Consider the following 18,606-nt stretch of genomic DNA (forward strand, 5'->3'; position numbering starts at 1 on the left):
TCCACCATTGTGCAGCAACCAGAAGATGATGACATGACTGTATTTGAATAAATGTAGATTGTTGTACATGAAAAAAAAAAAAATAAAGCATCCCCTGAAAATAAGCCCTAATGCATTTTTGGAGCAAAAATTAATATAAAGCCCTGTCTTCTTTTCAGGGAAACACGGTATATGAAGTACTTATCACGAGAAGGCAGGATTTTCTGGAAAAGACAATAATACTGGGAAAGGTAGAAGGCAGCAGGAAAAAGGAAGACCACTCTCTAAAGGAAGTCAAAGGCTTGAGTTTACAAAAGTTGAGCCAGGCTGTTGGGGACAGGACATTTGGGAGATCGCTCACTGATAGGCTCGCCACAAGTCAAGAGCGACTTCACGGCACATAACAACAAATATGGACTATTAATATCATTGTCACACCCATCGCCAGATGGAACAATTCATTAGATGTGTTCCTTGAGTACCAGAAGGAAACACATCTGGAAAAAGTCACCAACAAAGCTCACTGTCTAATGGTACTGCTCTCACAGAAGTATCTATCTAAAGGCCAAACAGGTGGTGGTGGTGGTGGTCCTAACTCCCACTGCCTTGGCAGCTCTTCCTCCTATGGCCCTATCTCAGCACTATTCAACATTCATAGCTGATGGCAGTCCAAGTCTGTAATGGGTAATTAAAGTTTTACACTACAGTGCTCTGCGTGGCAACACTCCATAGAAGCAGCCATATTTTTTGTGGTTTGGCTTAAACGCATAAACAGTCTTCAATATAGCAGCAGTAGCTGCCAGAAATATCCACATTTTGATACAACTATAAGCCTCCTCACACCGGTGCAAAGGGATTGTCCCTGTTCACTATCCTTTCCATTTTCTGTACTCTGAGCCGTCATGCATAAGCTAACGGAAGTGATAAAACATTCTTGTTTTCTTCCTCTGCAATGCTGCTGCGTTCTGGGATATCATCTGAGAATTTACTCCAGGACTACAAACATCCTTCGTGGAACAACCAGAGAATGTCTGAAAAAGTGAACAGTATCAGTAAAGCCAACTTTTTCACTGTTTCTGAAACCTCCAAAAACTAAGATGGAGGTTTTTTTTCTAAAATTCATGTATGTGTGTGTGTGGGGGGGAAGGAAACTATTCTAATATTTGTGAAAACAACAACCTCTAACCAGGAAATCATATACAGCCACACTGAAAGGTCTGGGAACATGAATATTCTGAAGACACCTATCAGGTGAGAAGGTACAAGCAACTGAGAATTTATAAATGACAGACTGAAAATATAAGCTGCCCCCTCTCCTCATGACATTCAAGTTTCCATGTAACATTTAAGATGCAGACAATACACAAGTCTTCTGTCAAAGGCAGATACAGTGGTACCTTGACTTATGAACTTAATCCGTATTGGAACAGTGCTCGTAAGTCGAAACGTTAGTAAGTCGAAGTGCCATTTCCCACTGAAATGCATGGGAATGGGATTAATCCGTTCCAGCATTTCAAAAAAAATATGCCAAAAATAAAAATACAACAGAGCAAGTCCCATGCTGGGACTGCCAAAAAACCCAACAAATCTAGAAACAACATAACACAACACAGCACAGAAACATAACCCCCCCCCAGTCCAAACCCATCCAGAACAGTTTTTTTAAAAACACCAGTCCAAAGCCTCCTGGCACTCTGCTGCCTCCGCCGTGGGCGAGCGGCCAAGCACCTGGCCAGCTCAAGCCTCCCAGCGCTGGGTGACCACTGCCTCCGATCGCGGTGGAAGGGGACCCACGGGAGGTCTCCCAGGGCTTCCCCACCGCTATTGGAGACCTCCTGGAGGTCCCCCACCACCATGATCGGCGCCTTCAGGCTTTCCCGGGGGGTAGACCGGGCCTACCAGGGGAAGCCCTCCCCCAGTAGGCCCGGTCTACCCCCCGGGAAAGCCTGAAGGTGCCAATCGCGGCGGCGGAAAAGGGCGGGAAATTTAAAATTGCTCCGCCGCCGCCACCATCGGACCCCCAAGAGGTCTCCGATGGCGGCGGGGAAGCCCTGGGAGACTTCTCAGGGCTTCCCCACCACGATCGGAGACCTCCTGGAGGGTCCCCCATCACCACGATTGGACCCCCAGGAGGCCTCCGGAGACCTCCTGGGGGTCTGATCGCGGTGGCGGGGGAGGTCTCCGATGGCCGCCATCGGAGATCTCCTGGGGGTCCCTTTTCCTAACCGTTGGGGCGAAAGCGCAGCCTCTTCGCCACCAACAGTTTGAACGGAACAAAAAACAGGCAGGGGAAATTTGAATTTCCAGCCCTTTTCCCCTGCCTTTTTTCATTCGCAAGTCGAGGCTCTGTTCGCAAGTCGAAGCAACATTTTGCAAACGGAGCTATCCGTACCTTGAAACATTCGCAAGCGGAGACGTTCGTAAGTCAAGGTACCACTGTACTTCCTTTTCTATTCCCTGGACTCTCCTTTCCCAGTTGCATAAATTCTCCTGCTCCTTTACACTTAAAGTCATGCAATAACTCTAAATCATTTGTTAAATAAGAAAGATGGCATTTGATTTTTTTATTATAGAGTTAATTGTGCCTGAAAAGGTACAACATGCTAAGAGCTGCAAAAGGTGAAGGGAGAAGAATCATAGATCTGCATAGTCACCAAATCAAATTATTCACTGCATGGCATATCCTTAAGCTAAAACCAACCAGTTATCCCCACTGGAAGACTTGAATGAAATATGGTTTGTAAAGCACAGTTTTAGACATATCAGAGATAACATGGAAGTCAAAGAGAAAATTATACTGAGAATTGATTTCTGGTGTGAATATCCGTTTCAGCTATGTAAATGTGCTAAATTAATCAGACATGACACATATTTTCCCCATTCAGTGTGTATACATGTAGTAAGAAGCCTTCGTTTGCATATATATATCATATAAAATTGTATGTGTCTGCTTGAATGCCAGTTTTTACACAGAACACATACAGGATTCATTATGTGATACTGTCTTTATTCTCCACTTCCCCTGTCCCATGATTCTGTTTCTGCTTTACCAACAGGATTATAACCTAGTAAAACTATTTCAGCTATTAACCGGAAAAGATTTGGAAGCCCAAAGCAAAAGCAATCTGAAACACCTTTGTCCGTTGGCTTCCAAGGTCTCAGTGCATTAGGGGGCAGTGTAGGAACACAAACTTGCAAGTGCTTTGTTATGGTGCATCCCTTACTAACTGCTGATGCATAGCTAACACGGCCACAGACATTGATTTATGTTCAACTTTCCATTTCATCAGAGATTTTCAGAACGCTACATGCAGAGTTCAAAATTTAGTAAGAAAATACGTACACACAGAGAGAGAAAGTCTAGAAGTGTTCAGAATAGATCATTAGGCAACTCAAAACACATAAAGTAGCTTTTGCTGCCCCTCCACCTCCCCTGGAGCAAAGATGGATGACAAACAGTTTGGATCTTTTCTTTCCAGGCAGTCTTAGATGGTCCATAATGTAAAGGGCAGACATATCTGCATGTAGGACTAGCGTCATTTGCAAAATATGACTGCTCACTGGAGTACTGTGAAGCAACATAAACTGGGGTTAAGATACAGTCAGTTAAAAGAGAATACTCAGTGTTGGTGGCATTGTTAGGCATGTGCTTGCCAAGGCCAGTGTATGGCTGACAAACGTCCTTGAAGTTTATTGTGGGAAAGTAGCCAGCCATCTTTCAGCTTGCCTTAAAGACAAGGGAGTTGGGTGAGCACATGAAAGAGGACAGCCTTCAGTGGGTAGTAGTAAGGAGGAAGGAAGGAAAGAATATGCTGTTACAACCACTGAGACTAATGAGGGCAACTTGCGTTAGACTTTCCCATATTTGTGGTTCTTGAAAAATCATGTATGATTGTCGGATCAATATTTAAAATGTTTGTGCTCCTTTTTCTCTCATATTTTAATGTACAATAGTTACAAAAAACAAAACAGGATTTCTTGTGATTTCTGTTTCAGAAAATCCAACAAGAACCCCAAACTCATCATCACTATATTCTGTGCAATTTTATCCAGACTTCACTAGGGCCAAAGATAAAAGTGGGCATTCCTAGTTGCACAGCTCCTCTCTCCCTTGTTTTAGTCATAATCACAGGGCAATTTTCTTCCTAAGCTGGAAAGGACGATACACAGTTTGGAGTTGGGGTGGGGTCCTATTATGCATTGTGAACATGCTGTTGATCAGGGATAGGAAGTATCTGGCCCTGCAGGTGTTGTTGGACTACAAACTTCCCTCACCAGTGCTGGATGGGGCTGGTGGCAACATTTGCAGAGCTGCACTTTGCTCACCTTTGCTGTAGCACATATTATCAATTGTTGCTGCATGGACCACAATGATACAGTTAGAGCAGGCGTCCCCAACCCCCAGTCCACGGCCCGGTGCTGGTCCATGGCCTTGGCCGGACCGGGCTGTGGAGACAGAACTTCTGTCCCCCGCATAGCCCCTCTGTGCATGTGCGAGTGTGCGCGCATGCACCCTCCGAGTACCCACCACCCCTTCATGCATGTGTGCAAGTGTATGTGTATGCCCCATGAGCATCCCCCGCCCCTTCACACATGTGAGCTAGTGTGTGTGTGCACCAAGAGCAGCACCTGCCTCTTCACACATGTGCCCCCGGGCGCAAGCACCAGCCCTTCATGCCCTGCCCCCCCCCCACCGCGCATGGACCCCGTCCACCCCCAACCGGTCCGCAGTGTCAAAAAGGTTGGGGACCACTGAGTTAGAGAATAACACATGCCATCTGTTTTTTTTCCCTTTAGCTGTCAGGATAACATCTGAAAGTTTGAAAAGGCATACAGAAAACATTTTAGCTCCATCTTAGCATCTTAGATACCAAAATATATGATTCTTTACATCTCTCACACACACAACCCACCAGGCATTTTCTCCTAATATCCCTACAGGATGCCTGACTACTGTATCTCCCTTCAACTTTCTCCTTATTGTTTAGTATGAAGGTTCAGGTTGCTGAATCCCTATGTCTGGAGATTTTGCTTGCCTGGCAAATTCTGTTGAGCCAATGGGAGAGAGAAATCTTTTCCTGCTGCTAGTAAAGAGCCTGTCCAGGCATACATGATCCCACCGTGATGCTTCAAGAGAGGTCTTTAATTATGTAGGTGCTCTGCCCCTATCAAGTCTTACCGAATGTTGAAAAAAATGTGTAATCTCCTACTTTGTAACCCTCCACTCCCCATCACTTTTTTCTTAAAAAAAAAAAACAATTAAGGAGAGAAATGGAATAGCCGCACAGTCCTGTCTGATAATATAAAGTTCTCCATTTAGAAGAACCCGTCATTGATCACACAGTTTAAAAGTGGAGCTTACTGAACAATCTCACCAAGAAGACTGCCCAGTTATCACCTGAAGACAAGATCCTTCATTCACTGGCACATCTCACAGTGTGCCCTCTATGAGTTTTCTACTGTATTTGAGAAAAAATATGCAAAACCCATATTCATGTATATGTTGGCTAGAATGTATTATACCCATAAAATGAACTATATTACATATTCAAATTGTAGACACGCCAGTGTGGTTTAATAAACATACATAGAGAAGCAACGGTATAAGCAGTTGAAAAAACAAATAAAATGGGAACATATGGTATTTCCTGATATACATTTTAATATTAACTCTTTAGTCCACCTATCTAAGTTGCAGAGAACATAGGAGGTAAAATGAAATGCTCACATTCTCCACACATACACGCACAGAAAGGCAAAAAGTTCTCCCTTCCTTTCTCACAGTACCAGAATAATTTATCCAAAGACTGAGAAGCAGCAGGAGATTCAGGGGTACACAAAGACGGCACTTCTCCACACAGTGGCTGAAATCCTGTTGCCAGAAATCACAGAGAATTAAATCTGACAACATAATCAGCCACAGTGATTTTTCAGAAATTAAAATTACTGATAAATCCCCACCGCCGCCGCCCCCATCAACAAGAGGCTGAAGGCCACCTTGAGATTCCCGTCATCAGGGGGAAGCCACTGGAGGCCGAGGGATGGATGGGGAATCTTTAATTTCCAAAAATCACTACCACTGGGATGATTTTACTTAAGGGAATGGTTTAACTTTAGGGTCTTCATCCAGAGCTGCAAAATTTGAAACACTTGCCCACAAACAAACAAACACCTCTGGAACACATCTGAAACACATTGGCAGAAGGGGGATTTTTCTTGGTCAGACAGATTGAAATTGAAATCCTAGAACCACACATGTTGTACCCAAGGCATACAAAACTTGGATTGCTGGCAGATGTTCCTACCCCACATCTTTCATTTGTTTTCATCTAAATAAAAAAAATGTACTTAAGCTTTTTTAGTACATCAAAATCAATAGGCTTTCCTTCCTTCCCAGTGCACAAATGTTCTACCAAGATACTACCACGATACTCATCTTAAAAAAAAAAACAACCCAAAACAAATCACGATTACTGCTACATAATGAAACTTCCACAGATTAAACAGATTTCATTATTTGTAAATCCATGATTTATTATTTTGAAGGGCTGCTTGATGTTCACACACACTGGGAGCTAGCAATTCCAAAATTAGCTAATCATAGAAGTACAGTAGCTGCTTTGTTCTTCTGTGCAAACAATAGGCAAATAGTGGCAGGTTCCATAAAGCATGCACATTAACTGCAGCCCTTTAGCTCACAGTAAGTCTACAACACGACCCTTCTGGCTGGCACAGTTTGCCAAGCCTAGCACATCTTGGAGAATTAAAGTGTATTAAATTCCTAATAATTTAAAATTACATTTAACCTCCCATGTTTCTGGTTGGTCTTTTTTCAAACCTAACTCTCTCCTTGACCTTTGGGTTTGCTCAAAGATCAATCAGCAGGATTACTGTGTGGCTCCAACCAAAGTTTGCAACAAGAAGGGACATTCGGAAGAAAATGAATTCTACTAGAAAAAGACAGATCTGGGTTTCCTCCTGCCTGTCAGTGTGATGCAGTTTTGGCCTAGGCTAGATACGCTTCTGCCTGTGGCTAAAGCTTAAGCTGATTTTGTTAAACGATTTCAGTGATGGCAGTTGGAAAAAATCAAGTGGTTAACCAGAGAGGAGAAAAAGAAGAACCCAAATCCTGGGCGTTTTGAATTACATACAAGCCTGTCGTGACCAATGAATAAATATATTTTTTTAAAGCCTTAGAAAACCTTGAACTCCTATAAAAGAAAAAAACACAAATACTGTCTCTAGTCTAAAGCAATCTCCCTCTTTCTATCTCAGTCTCTCTCTCTCTTGCACACACAAAACTACACAAAAACTAAGGGTAGCCAAAACCCAGCAGAAATGTTACAGGGAATTATAAACAACTAGATACTCCTGGCTATTCTCTTTTTAAAAAAAGTCTTCAAGACTATGATGCTTCAGCAAAGCTTGTTCAGCATCCACTCATGCACACACATGCAGCAAACGGCACCCAAAGCCAGGAGATTAAACCCTTACCTGAAAGAAACCTGGAGGAATGGGTCCCCCTGGCATTCCATCGTTTGGAGGAATGTTTCCAAGTACCGGACTTGGCGCTGCAGCTGCACTCTGTAAAAAGAACAAACACAAAAAGTGAGACACACTGCATTCAGATCAGCTGAAAAAGGACATGCATCTCATAACTCCATCAATTAGCGCATGACCAATAACCAATAGCATCATCATCAAGACTACCCAAAGGAAATCAAACCTCTGTATTGTAAGAGCATGCCATTAGGACTAATAGAATACCAATTACTGCCTTTCAGATTGACGTCCAACTGAGTTTGATCATCACCAAGTAAATTTGTGCAGTAGCCATTTTTAAGAGGCTATGTGGAAACCATCACAGAAGTGACCATTGTCCCAGGTTACAAACCTAAGCAATCATAAGGAAATTTAAGAAGTAAGGAACAAGCAGCGTGCTGGCATATGCTGCACAACTGTTCTCACTGTCTAACCAAACCATGGAACTCTGGGTGTGTGCAGTTTCCTGTCTCTAGTTCCCTCCCAACAAGCTAGAGGAATAATCTAGGATTTTATTTTGGCAGGAGACAAGCTAGATATGGGAAAATGGCTGCTGGCAGAAGTCATGATTAAGCAGTCATGAAGCAAAGGTCTCCACTGCTACTAACAGGTGTGAGTAGGCAGTGTATTAGTAGGCTACTAATTTACGATGAGCTGGGTTCCCATAGAATCTTGGCAAGTCATGCAAGGTAAACAAGGTAAACCTTTTTCTAGTTGTGATCCCCTTTTATAATAGCCAACCAACCTGAGACCCTCCTGCAAAATTTGCATTAAAAGGCATTTTTAATGGAGAAAAGTCATCCTTTCTCAGAAAATAGAGGCTTCTTTCTTCCCCAAAGGGAAGAAGCTTCTCATATACGCAGATACATACTAACTTTAATAGCCAACTCCAAAAAGTCAAGGAAGAAATAATTGAATGAGGGCTACAACACATATGAGGTGACCTGTGGTCCCTCCCCCCCTAGAAAACACTTTGCCCCTTGGGGGGTCATGACCCCCGGGGTTAGGAAACAATGTCATAATCAAAGAAATTGGTATTCCCTGAGAGTAGGGAGCTTGCTGAATTTCTGCATTAGTACAAACTGATGTCTCAAACATTATGTGAGGGGGTTTCCTTTTTTATTTGTTCGTTCATTTGATCAAAATATATCTATCCTGCCTTGCTCTTCATATATATAACAACAAAAACACAACAGTCTCATTTTGAGAACTGACTCCCAGGCATTAAGAGAAAGTCTGCCTGAAGAGAAAGGTCTTTGCTCACTTGCATAAGGACAGCAAAGGTATAGCCAGTCAGAGGGAGCACATCTGTCTTGTCTGAATTAAGTTTCAGTTTATTCACATTCATAGTCCATGACTGACACCAGACATTGATTTAGAATCGGAACTGCTTCTTTGGATTTAGACAGAAAGAAGAGATAGAGTTGGGTGTTATCCATATACTGGAGAAACCAAAACCCCAAATTGTGGACAACTTCTGCCAGTGGTTTCACAAAGATGTTAAATAGCATGAGGGACAAAATAGACTCTTAAGAGACCCCACAAGAGAGCACAGAACAGGAATCACCAGCACTACCTTTTAAATCCTTCTGTCCAAGAAGGCCACTGTAAAGCATTCTGTCCAAATCTGATCCCAGAGGGACAGCCCAGAAGGATATCATGGATGATGGTACTGAAAGCTGCTGAAAGGTCCAGCAGAACGAAAAAGGACACACGCCTCCTCTCTAGTTCTTGGAGTAGGTTGTCCAGCAAGGTGACCAAAGCAGTCTCCATCCAATAACCAGGCCTGAAATCAGACTGAATTTGATGTCAGTCAGTGCTTCCCAACCCTGGGTCACTAGATGTTCTTGGGCTACAACTCCCCAAAATTTTGGCTAGCATGGATAGTGGGAAGGCTTCTAGGAGTTCAATCCAAAAATATCTTGGAGACCCAAGGCTGGGAACCATTGATCTTGATAATCTGCCTCATCCAGGAACCCCTGTGGCTGAAAAGCCACCAAATGCTCCAATACCTTGGCCAGGAATGGAACATAAGAGACTGGCAAATAATTTTCCAATATCATGGGATTCAAGGAGGGTTTTTTTTCAGGAACAGTCTTGCTATTTCCTCCTTTAAGCATGATGGGATCCTGTTGTGCTGCAGGGAGGCATTCAACACACCTCAAACCAACTCAATCAGCTCCTCTCTAGCAGCCTTTATAGGCCAGGAAGGACAAGGCTCCAACATACATGCGGCAGGCTTCACCTCTCCAAAGGCCTTGTCCACATTCTCAGGCTGCAAAATCAGAAACCTATCCATTAACCCAAGACAAGCAGGAAGCAAAGTTACATCCACAGGACCTGTATCAGCTACAACATACAAGTCACTGCAGATCTGAGTGATTTTGATAACACTCATATAGCTGACATCAGTAAGCTTCAGTCGTCATCTTCTCTCCTACTCTAATTTTAAAAACTCAACCCACAAGTTGAAATGTTAGTTGCTCACATCATATCTCAATAACATCCCTTTTTTTACAACTTTTCTATCTCTCTTGACACCATAGAGAATGTAATCTAAAAGTCTCAGAAGCTTTAAACATTTTATATGATTTTATGGAGCAGAATGATAATATATTTAAAGTAAATTAGAAAGGTATTCTCTAGTAGCTCCCTCTGTATTCCCTTTCCTTTAGCAAAAGGCAACCTTTCAGTGACTATACTATTAGGTATGTTGTGCGGTAGCCCCAGGGCCCTCTTGCAAACTTCGTGGCTGAGCAGGTGATTGGAATTTGGTAAACTAAGCCAATACCCAAAGCCAACACTCCACCTCTACAGTGGCACTCGAAATCCTTCTTTCATAACCTTTGATTCCATTCCCAGGATTTCAAGTGTCCTCATTTGACCTTTGGCACTATTTTAACAAGGCTTATATTAGATGTGGGGAGCATTTATCTGTTTATCAACCTCCGTATAATGTATTCATTTTGTCCAGAACAAGAAATAACTGAGGTATAATATTAACTGAGTCACCATTATGGAGCAGAATGATAACATATTTAAAGAAAATTAACTTACTTTACTTGTCTCTAGAAACTTTGAAAATAGTTTGAAGGAAGTACTAAACTGGGACGTGCCATTTGGGGGTTTTATGGACTCCAAATCCCAAAATTCTCTAAAAAATTCTTCAAGTTGAATTCTGGGAGTTTACACCCACAAGCAGGCACCTTCATTTCACTCACCCAGAGAAAGGCTGAGGCCTGCAAGAAAGCTGCTGCAATGATTCCCAGAGATGTTGGTTCTTCAGAAGGCACCTTCTATAGCAATGGTTCCTAAACTTGGCTCCCCAGATATTCTTGAGCTAAAACTCCCAAAAGCCTTCACCGCTAGCCGAGTTACCAATATTTCTGGGAGATGTAGTCCAAGAACTCCCTGGGATATTCTTGGAGATTTCTGGGATTTGGATTTCAAAAAAGGGTGTTGTGGGGAAGGCACATTCCTTGTAGCAAATTCTCTCTCTCTCCCTCCTCCCAGTTTATAACTTGGATTTGCCCAATGATGAAACTGCCTGTTTTACTTTTATCAAACTGATTCAAGTCTATACCACAGATTACAGATAATCTATTATCATCAGCATGAGGACTCCTGCCGGGCTTTGCAGTTAGCATTTTGTCTGTCATTTTCTATTTTCCAAAGGGAAAAAAGAGGGAAAGGAGTAAGGCAACATCTGGGACACAAAAGAAAGGAAGGGGTGGTGTGGGGAAGCTGTGTCTGAAGGGGAAGAAAGGGACATTTTAGAACTGCTACAGGAAGTACACCTTCAACAATAGCAATACTAAGAAAGAAAATCCAAGTGTCACTTCTAAAACACACTCTACTCCAGCCTTTCACTCATTGGAAGCAAACTCAGAGCTTTAAAATTAAAATCTGTTGGCTGAAATCCTGTTTTTGTAAATTCTGCAGCATAAAGCTGATGATGTCTTCCGTCAAGGCAATTCTTTCCCACCCCCAACCAGAATTAAGCATTTCCTCCTCCCATATAACCTGCCCCTCACTTGTTCCAAAGAATACCTTTCACTGTTGGAAACCCATGGGAGCTTAGGATGGGAGGGGGAAATCATTAATTACCAATAATCATTGTCACTGGTAAAGTCATCCTGGTGGCCACAATTTTTGGTAATCAAAGACTTCCCCCTCCTGTCCTGCAGTCACCACAGCTTTGAACAATGACAGGATTTCCCGGGACTGTGGGGGCAAGTAAATGCAAGGGAGGAAAAGTTTAATTTAAAAAAACTTTATAAAGACAAGAATTCAGCTTATGCACTCCATCTCACTGTAAAAACCAATCTCTGTGCCCTTAACTACGTCACAAATAGATGCTAGCTTCTACTCTGAAAGTGACAGCATTATGTAAGCAAGGCAGCTAGATGGAAGACATCCCCCACTCTTGCCTTAAGATATACCATGGTCAACAAAACACTTTTCCTAGAATCGAAATGTAAGTTGTGCTCCAGTCATTTCTTTGCTCATCGCAACATAATTTTCCTCACATTTTCCTTGTGTATTTTTAATAGGAAAAAGGGTAGTTCAGAAGAGAATATAGTAAGTTCCAGTGGCTCGTAGGTGCATCCATCCACATGCAAATACCATTCTCAGCTTATAAAATAGATACTACGTACAATTTTAACAGTCAGACATTGGCCAACAATGCTGAGCGTGTTCCACTGTATGAATCAAAGAGACCATGGAGAAGACAAATCTACATATTTTTATATTTTTAAAATATTTTATTTCCTTTTTAAATGAAAACAAACAGTGGAGGTGAGACAGTATTCCTTGGTGACTGGTCACCGGTAGGCTGCTACATTAAGGACTTCCAATCAGAACAGAAATGTGCATCTTCAATCCTCCTTTCTCAGCAGGTTAGTACTTTTTAAAAATAATTATTTACAAGGCTCTTACACATATACTGAAGCACAGCAGAAAATACAGTTATGTAAAACCCATTCAAAATTATATTTTCTGTGTCTTGTGAAGAATGGGCAGCCATAAATAAACATGAAAAATGTATGGAAGATGTATCAAATTATCAGCTTTTGCCTTATAAGTGTCCTGAAATCTCAACTATAAAAAATACCTTTAAAAAACTTTCCATTTGCTTACCACATTCATTCCATTTTAAAAAATGCTGCTTTGTAAGTGCTGAAAACCACAACAGTTTCATGACTTTGATCATATGATGCAACTTCATTTTTTATTAAGATTTTCACTCTTCACAGCTGAGATGCAAAAATTTGAAACAATAGGGACATAAAGGGAATACAAGTCTGGAAAATCTATAATTTGTCTTGGCCTGGCAAAATCACAATGGTTCGCCTTCCTGTGTTAAATTACCTATTACAAATTCTTCCTGGATTATAACTGATGAGTAAATTCAGAACAGCAGACATTTCTGAATAATTACAGAGGGAATGACAGAAAAATCACACTATATAATGTGATGTGGCTATACGTGATTCTTTTACACATGCATGAATACATCATAGCTTTGGAATTCCAAAGCTGAAATTCTTCTAGAAGTCTAATCATACTCCACCATATTGTTCAGATTTCTCCCCTTTATTGGATAGAAAGAGAAGTTTAACTTTCTAAAGGATTGGTACAAATATAATTCCATTTTTGTTACAGTCCTCAGCAATCTGAAGCAGCTCAATAATCCATTGGCTACATCTGTAAAAGAATAGATGGAACATCTGGAACCACTACTCCAAATTCCCCATTTACATCATTTATTAATCATCTCAACAAAGTTTAGAGGGGCTTTCTTCCATTAAAAGAGAAAGGCATCTTTTCATTTACAGATTAATTATGTTATTTTCTTTTGAAAAACCCAATTCAAAGTGGAGTGGTATCAGTTATTAGTGGTGCAACATTTTATCAACAGTCACAATAGTTTTCCAAACATTTAAGTGTACACCTTTCACACAGCACCGAAGTCCTATCCAGATGGTGCCTTGTCCCTTTATTCAGCATGAAAAGCATTTAAGTTTTCTCATGGTGGTCATGTTCAGCTGTTCTGATTTCTGGATAAAGGTGTTTGATACTGCACGGCAACTGCCTCTGTACAGGCTCTGGAGTAGCATTAATTAGCATATCTCAAGAATAGCAAGCTAAAGCCTCACACCGAGATAACTATCAAAATGGAAATAGCTTTACAGTGGAAAAGTCAAATCTAACTTATTCTCATAGCAAGTACAGACAGATGTGCAACCAGTATGACCACGGACAAAATGAGAAACCAAATCAAAGCTTAGAAGAATTCAAGTAACTCAGAAGCACCGAACACCATCTGGTACACATTTCTGACAAATCCAGATGTACCACTGCTGAACACAGCTCCACCTGAGACCTAAAGAACAGCAAAATACTGGTATTTTGGTATTTCCTGTACTGTTTATATCCCATCCCAGAAGCCTGTCTTGGTTATTCAGAGTCACTTCCCTTTTTATGTAGCTATTAACTTGTTCTTATGTTTTCCCTCTTTTGTTCCAGCATTTGTAATGGTAAAGACCTATTAGTTAAGAACTATTTAAAAAAAATTAAAAGAGCAATTTTAGGCTTTTCCCCCCTGAGTCTACAAGCATGGAATACTGGAAGACAAGCAAGATGGGAGGAGGTTGAATTATTCATCCTTCTACTTAGCAGTACTGTACTCCAGACTAAAACAAAAAAGAAAAGCTTACTGCTGCCCAAAGAAGTCCTGCCAGATGTTTTATTACTACAAATGAAACAACCATAATCATCAGATATAAGAAAATGCATGTTTTCTATTCTATTACAACTGAACATACAAGTCACTCCTTTTTCAATTTTCCTCCATAGGAATTCCTATAAAAATGGCTGCTAAATGGGAGCATATGGCGTGAAGAGGAAAAAAATCACCCCCTTCCCCCACCTTCTTTGGGAAAACTTTTACTTAACCAGCCACTTGTAGTCTCTACCTCCGAAACCTTCCTTGACCAATGGCCGCATGCACATATGTTTGCTGTCCCTCAAAAACAGCAATACTTAAAGTTACTGGAAGATATTGCGTAAGCCAGTTCTCTTCAACTAAAAGTGCCAGTTAGAAAAACCTACCAAATTGTTAGCATCTTTGCCTTGTGGGTTTTGCTGCCTCCTTACCAGGTACAATAGAAGTCTAACCCCCCCCCCCCCAAAGCTGGAATAGTGGCAGAAGAGACTGAAAGCTTTTTCTTCAGGTTTTTAGAGCATCATTATAAATTCAGGTCTTGCCTCCCTTGGAATACTAATGGATGGTGAGGAATCTAACGGAGTGTACAAAGGACGGCAACACAGATCAAGGAGGAGAAGGATTTTAAAACTCAAGATTCTCTATACCTATTTAGAAATATCTGGCAGACGTTATCTTCTGGAGTGGTGTGGAGTGCATCCTCTGACCCCCTGGATTAAATTACTAGCTAAAAATAAGTGTTATTCTGAGCAAATATACCGCATAGATAAGCTTTGTTTGTTTTGTTTTTCTTTGTTTAAAGACACGTGAAAAGTGTAAATAAAAGCAGTAAAGCTGGGGGAAATAAATTAATAAAGTCAGTTCCAACTCTCTGTAAAAATCTGGGAAAGGAGTATATTTCTTTTTTCTTTCCTTCACAGAGCAATGTACAGAGGATGTAGAAATCTTAAACTAAACAGATTTCAACACACTGTAACTTTTCTGCAACTGAATTCTCATAAGGAAAGTATGTACAAGATCTGGCTCCAGACTGCAGTACACCCAATTATCATTATTTTTAAAAATAAAAGCTTTCTATCACACAAAGCATTGCTCCTCCAAAGACAGCAGGCATTGCAACAAAGCTTCTAGCCAATATTTTATTGTTACAGGAGATTTCCAGCATACAGTACTATAATCTCTTGCTGGTGAGCCTCCCAGAGTTAAACAGATCCCTAAAACAGCTTAGAATAATACAATTCAGATACACTGGAGTTTCACAACCCATCGTAATACAGAAGAAGAAAAAAAATCCTATGCATCTTATTCAGTAACACTATTTATAAAACAAAGTTTTTTTTATCAGTGAAAGTCTGCAAAGAATGCAGAATGTAATGCACTGCTGGATTTTTTATAATGTTCAGCTATGTTCTCTATCCACACTGGCATGAAACTCACCCTAGATCTGCAGCCAAACCATGGCAAAAGAATCACCAGGTATCATGGTTCTTTTGTGTGGTGTGTATAACCTCTCAGCTTGGACATATCGCAGACACAGCAAGGCATCTGTTACATTTCCTGGCTGGCCTGGAATGCCCTGCACAGCTGCCAGCTGGAATGCAGGGTGCAATGCAACGCTCTTCTATAGCCCAGCCATACTTCCATCAAATCATGGAGTTATTTTTTCCAAGATACACACATGTCAGTTCGCTGCACGCATCGTGACACTTGGTTGGAAGTTAATAATTAAAGTGCCCACCAGTGCCCTGAACAGAATGCAAAGCAAGAATCGCATCTACCAGAACTTGATGAATTATTCAGAAGGCTGCAGCAGGGCATTGTCTCCCTCCCCACCCCCAGCCCTCGTTTCACCCTCCCGATGGCACTTCATCTGTGATAGAAAGAGCAAAGTTTCAAGCCTATGAACTCTGGGAACTTTCTGCAAAATGAAAGTTGCAATCTCTAGGATCCCAGGAACACATCCATGGGGGCCCAACGACCAATCAGAAATCTCCCCTCAAGCTCCAACCTTTGTGGGTGTGAGTGTAATCTCATTTCTGCCCCACCCCAGAGCCCTGATCAACCAGACATAGGTTTTCACACTGATGTCCTTCTGAGATTGGAATTTACAACCTTGCAGATGCGAACAGGGTGTAATGGTGGGCAGACAAGGACATGCATCTACTGGATACATAACTCTCTTAGCTTCTTCCAAGGTGGCCAAGACAGAAAGCATGCTGCATCTTATGCCATCTCTAACTCAGCTGTTGCTGTTTTTTGTCATCCCCCACTCCATGAAGTCCTACAGAGGAAAAACAAACTGAAAAATGGCATCTCCAATACTTCCACCTGGCTGTCAAAAGCACAACAACGCTTTATAGGAACAGAGCATCTGAGATAGGAATACTCCATCTACCCATCCATCTAATAATAATAATAATAATAATAATAATAATTTATTGTCATTGTAAGTATATACACATACAACGAAATTCACAGACACCCAGAGACCAGACACATGCACAAACATAAAATTCCCAAACACTCCCCACCCACTAAAAGTCCCCCACTAAAAATACAAACATCTACACCGCAGGCCAAGTTACACAGTCCAACTAATTATTCACTACTGGTGGTCTTTAAGCTCATTATTAATTGCAATTATAGCTCTGGGATAAAAACTATTGAGAAAACGTGTGGTCCGAGTCTTAATTGTTCTATATCTTCTGCCAGATGGTAACAGTTCAAAAAAGTTATAAGCAGGATGGGAAGAGTCTCTCAGGATGCTATGTGATTTCCTTAGACAGCGGGATGTGAAGATGTCATCCAGGGTTGGTAGCTGGAGCCCGATGATATTCTGGGCAATTTTAATGGTTCTCTGTAGAGCTTTTTTGTCCGCTACAGAGCTACTCCCAAACCATGCCAGAATGCCATAGGTTAGGACACTCTCAATGGTGCTACGATAGTATGACAGAAGCAAATGCTGAGATAAATTTAACTTCCCGAGCATTCTCAGGAAATACAGCCTCTTCTGTGCCTTCTTCATTAGCATGTTGGCATTTATAGTCCATGAGAGGTCCTCTGAGATGTAAGTACCCAGAAATTTAAAACTACCAACTCTCTCCACTTCCTCACCGTTTATGTACAGTGGTAAATGTACATATCTCTTCCTCCTAAAATCAATTATGAGTTCTTTAGTTTTTTTGATGTTAAGTGTGAGATGATTTTCTTTACACCAAAGTATCAACCTTTGTACTTCCTTTCTACCCATCTACCCATCCCTGAGACGACTGCATCCTAAGGAGATACGAGAGAAAGAAACTGGCATTACTTTATGTGGCCTCAAGAGATGTTGCATCAAACATAGTAGATCTTTTTCCTTACAATATGAATTAAATATTGACTTTTGTGTTACTTCATGGAGCCAGCAGCTTTCTCTGGATCAGCAATAAGTGATCTTGCCATACCAATCTCATATACAGGGAACTGCACAACAAAATATACATCTCGTTCTTCAAAAATAAAATACATAGTCCAGTTAAGTATCTTTATGGCTTTTCTTTCCATACTATATCATGGAGAATTTTTCCTCCTAAGGTTCATACAAAAGTCAAGATTTAAAGACTGCCATTATATCTTGCGGGCTAGAATTTAAAAGCTTTCCTAGGAAGAATGCCAGAAGCTAAAATGATTCTGATTAGCCAACACCCCAGAGGGGGTGGTGTGTTTCTTGGTGTGTTTGTTTATTTGTTTGTTTTTGGTCCTGCTGTTAAGAGGCTGCAAAGGTGAACAGACAATGATGTTTTGCCAAAGAAAATAAAACCCTACACAGAGAATACAGGTAAGAAGTAGTAACAGCCTAAGTAAGCTACAGTGAAAAAGTATAATAATAATAGTTTAAAAACTATTGTATGTTGTGTATTATGCAGAATAAAGTTGCAAAAGACTCTAGACTAGAAACAGTTGGTAGCTGGGAGCAGAGCCGGTAAAGGAGACGACTATGAGAAAGAAAAAGGTGATTCATAACTAGAAGTACTACCAGAACCAGGGAATTAAACAGTACATAGTATGAGTGAAATATATTTGAAAAAGGTAATAAAAGATAAAAACAAATGATGATGATGATGATATAATAAAAGGCAGCAGCCTACTGAATCTTTTACCACATTCTTATCTTCATGTGTGATATACAGTAATTACTCAAATGGAATTAAGACATTAGACAAACTCGCCTATATTGTATACAAGATCCAGATTGTGACGGATGCAGCAGGTGAACAGCTGAAGAAAGATTAGCAATTCTTCTGTGTTATTCTGATTATTAACAGATTATGCACACATGCAGTTTTTACTTATCTAGTCACAGTTTGAAAACT

General features: G+C 41.0%; 1 protein-coding gene across 8 annotated transcripts in view; it reads right to left on the reverse strand.

The window, feature by feature from the left end:
* The window catches only part of SSBP3 (single stranded DNA binding protein 3), a 207,454-nt gene that overhangs the window by 46,548 nt on the left and 142,300 nt on the right, over positions 1–18,606 (reverse strand). For all 8 annotated transcript variants that reach the window (XM_078392903.1, XM_078392904.1, XM_072997656.2 and 5 more), the window contains exon 5: positions 7,474–7,563. In XM_078392903.1, the coding sequence (XP_078249029.1) occupies positions 7,474–7,509 (36 nt within the window). In that variant the 5' untranslated portion in view covers positions 7,510–7,563. The remainder of the gene's footprint in view (positions 1–7,473; positions 7,564–18,606) is intronic.

This window comes from Pogona vitticeps, chromosome 4, assembly GCF_051106095.1.
Source record: "Pogona vitticeps strain Pit_001003342236 chromosome 4, PviZW2.1, whole genome shotgun sequence".
Taxonomy (NCBI): domain Eukaryota; kingdom Metazoa; phylum Chordata; class Lepidosauria; order Squamata; family Agamidae; genus Pogona; species Pogona vitticeps.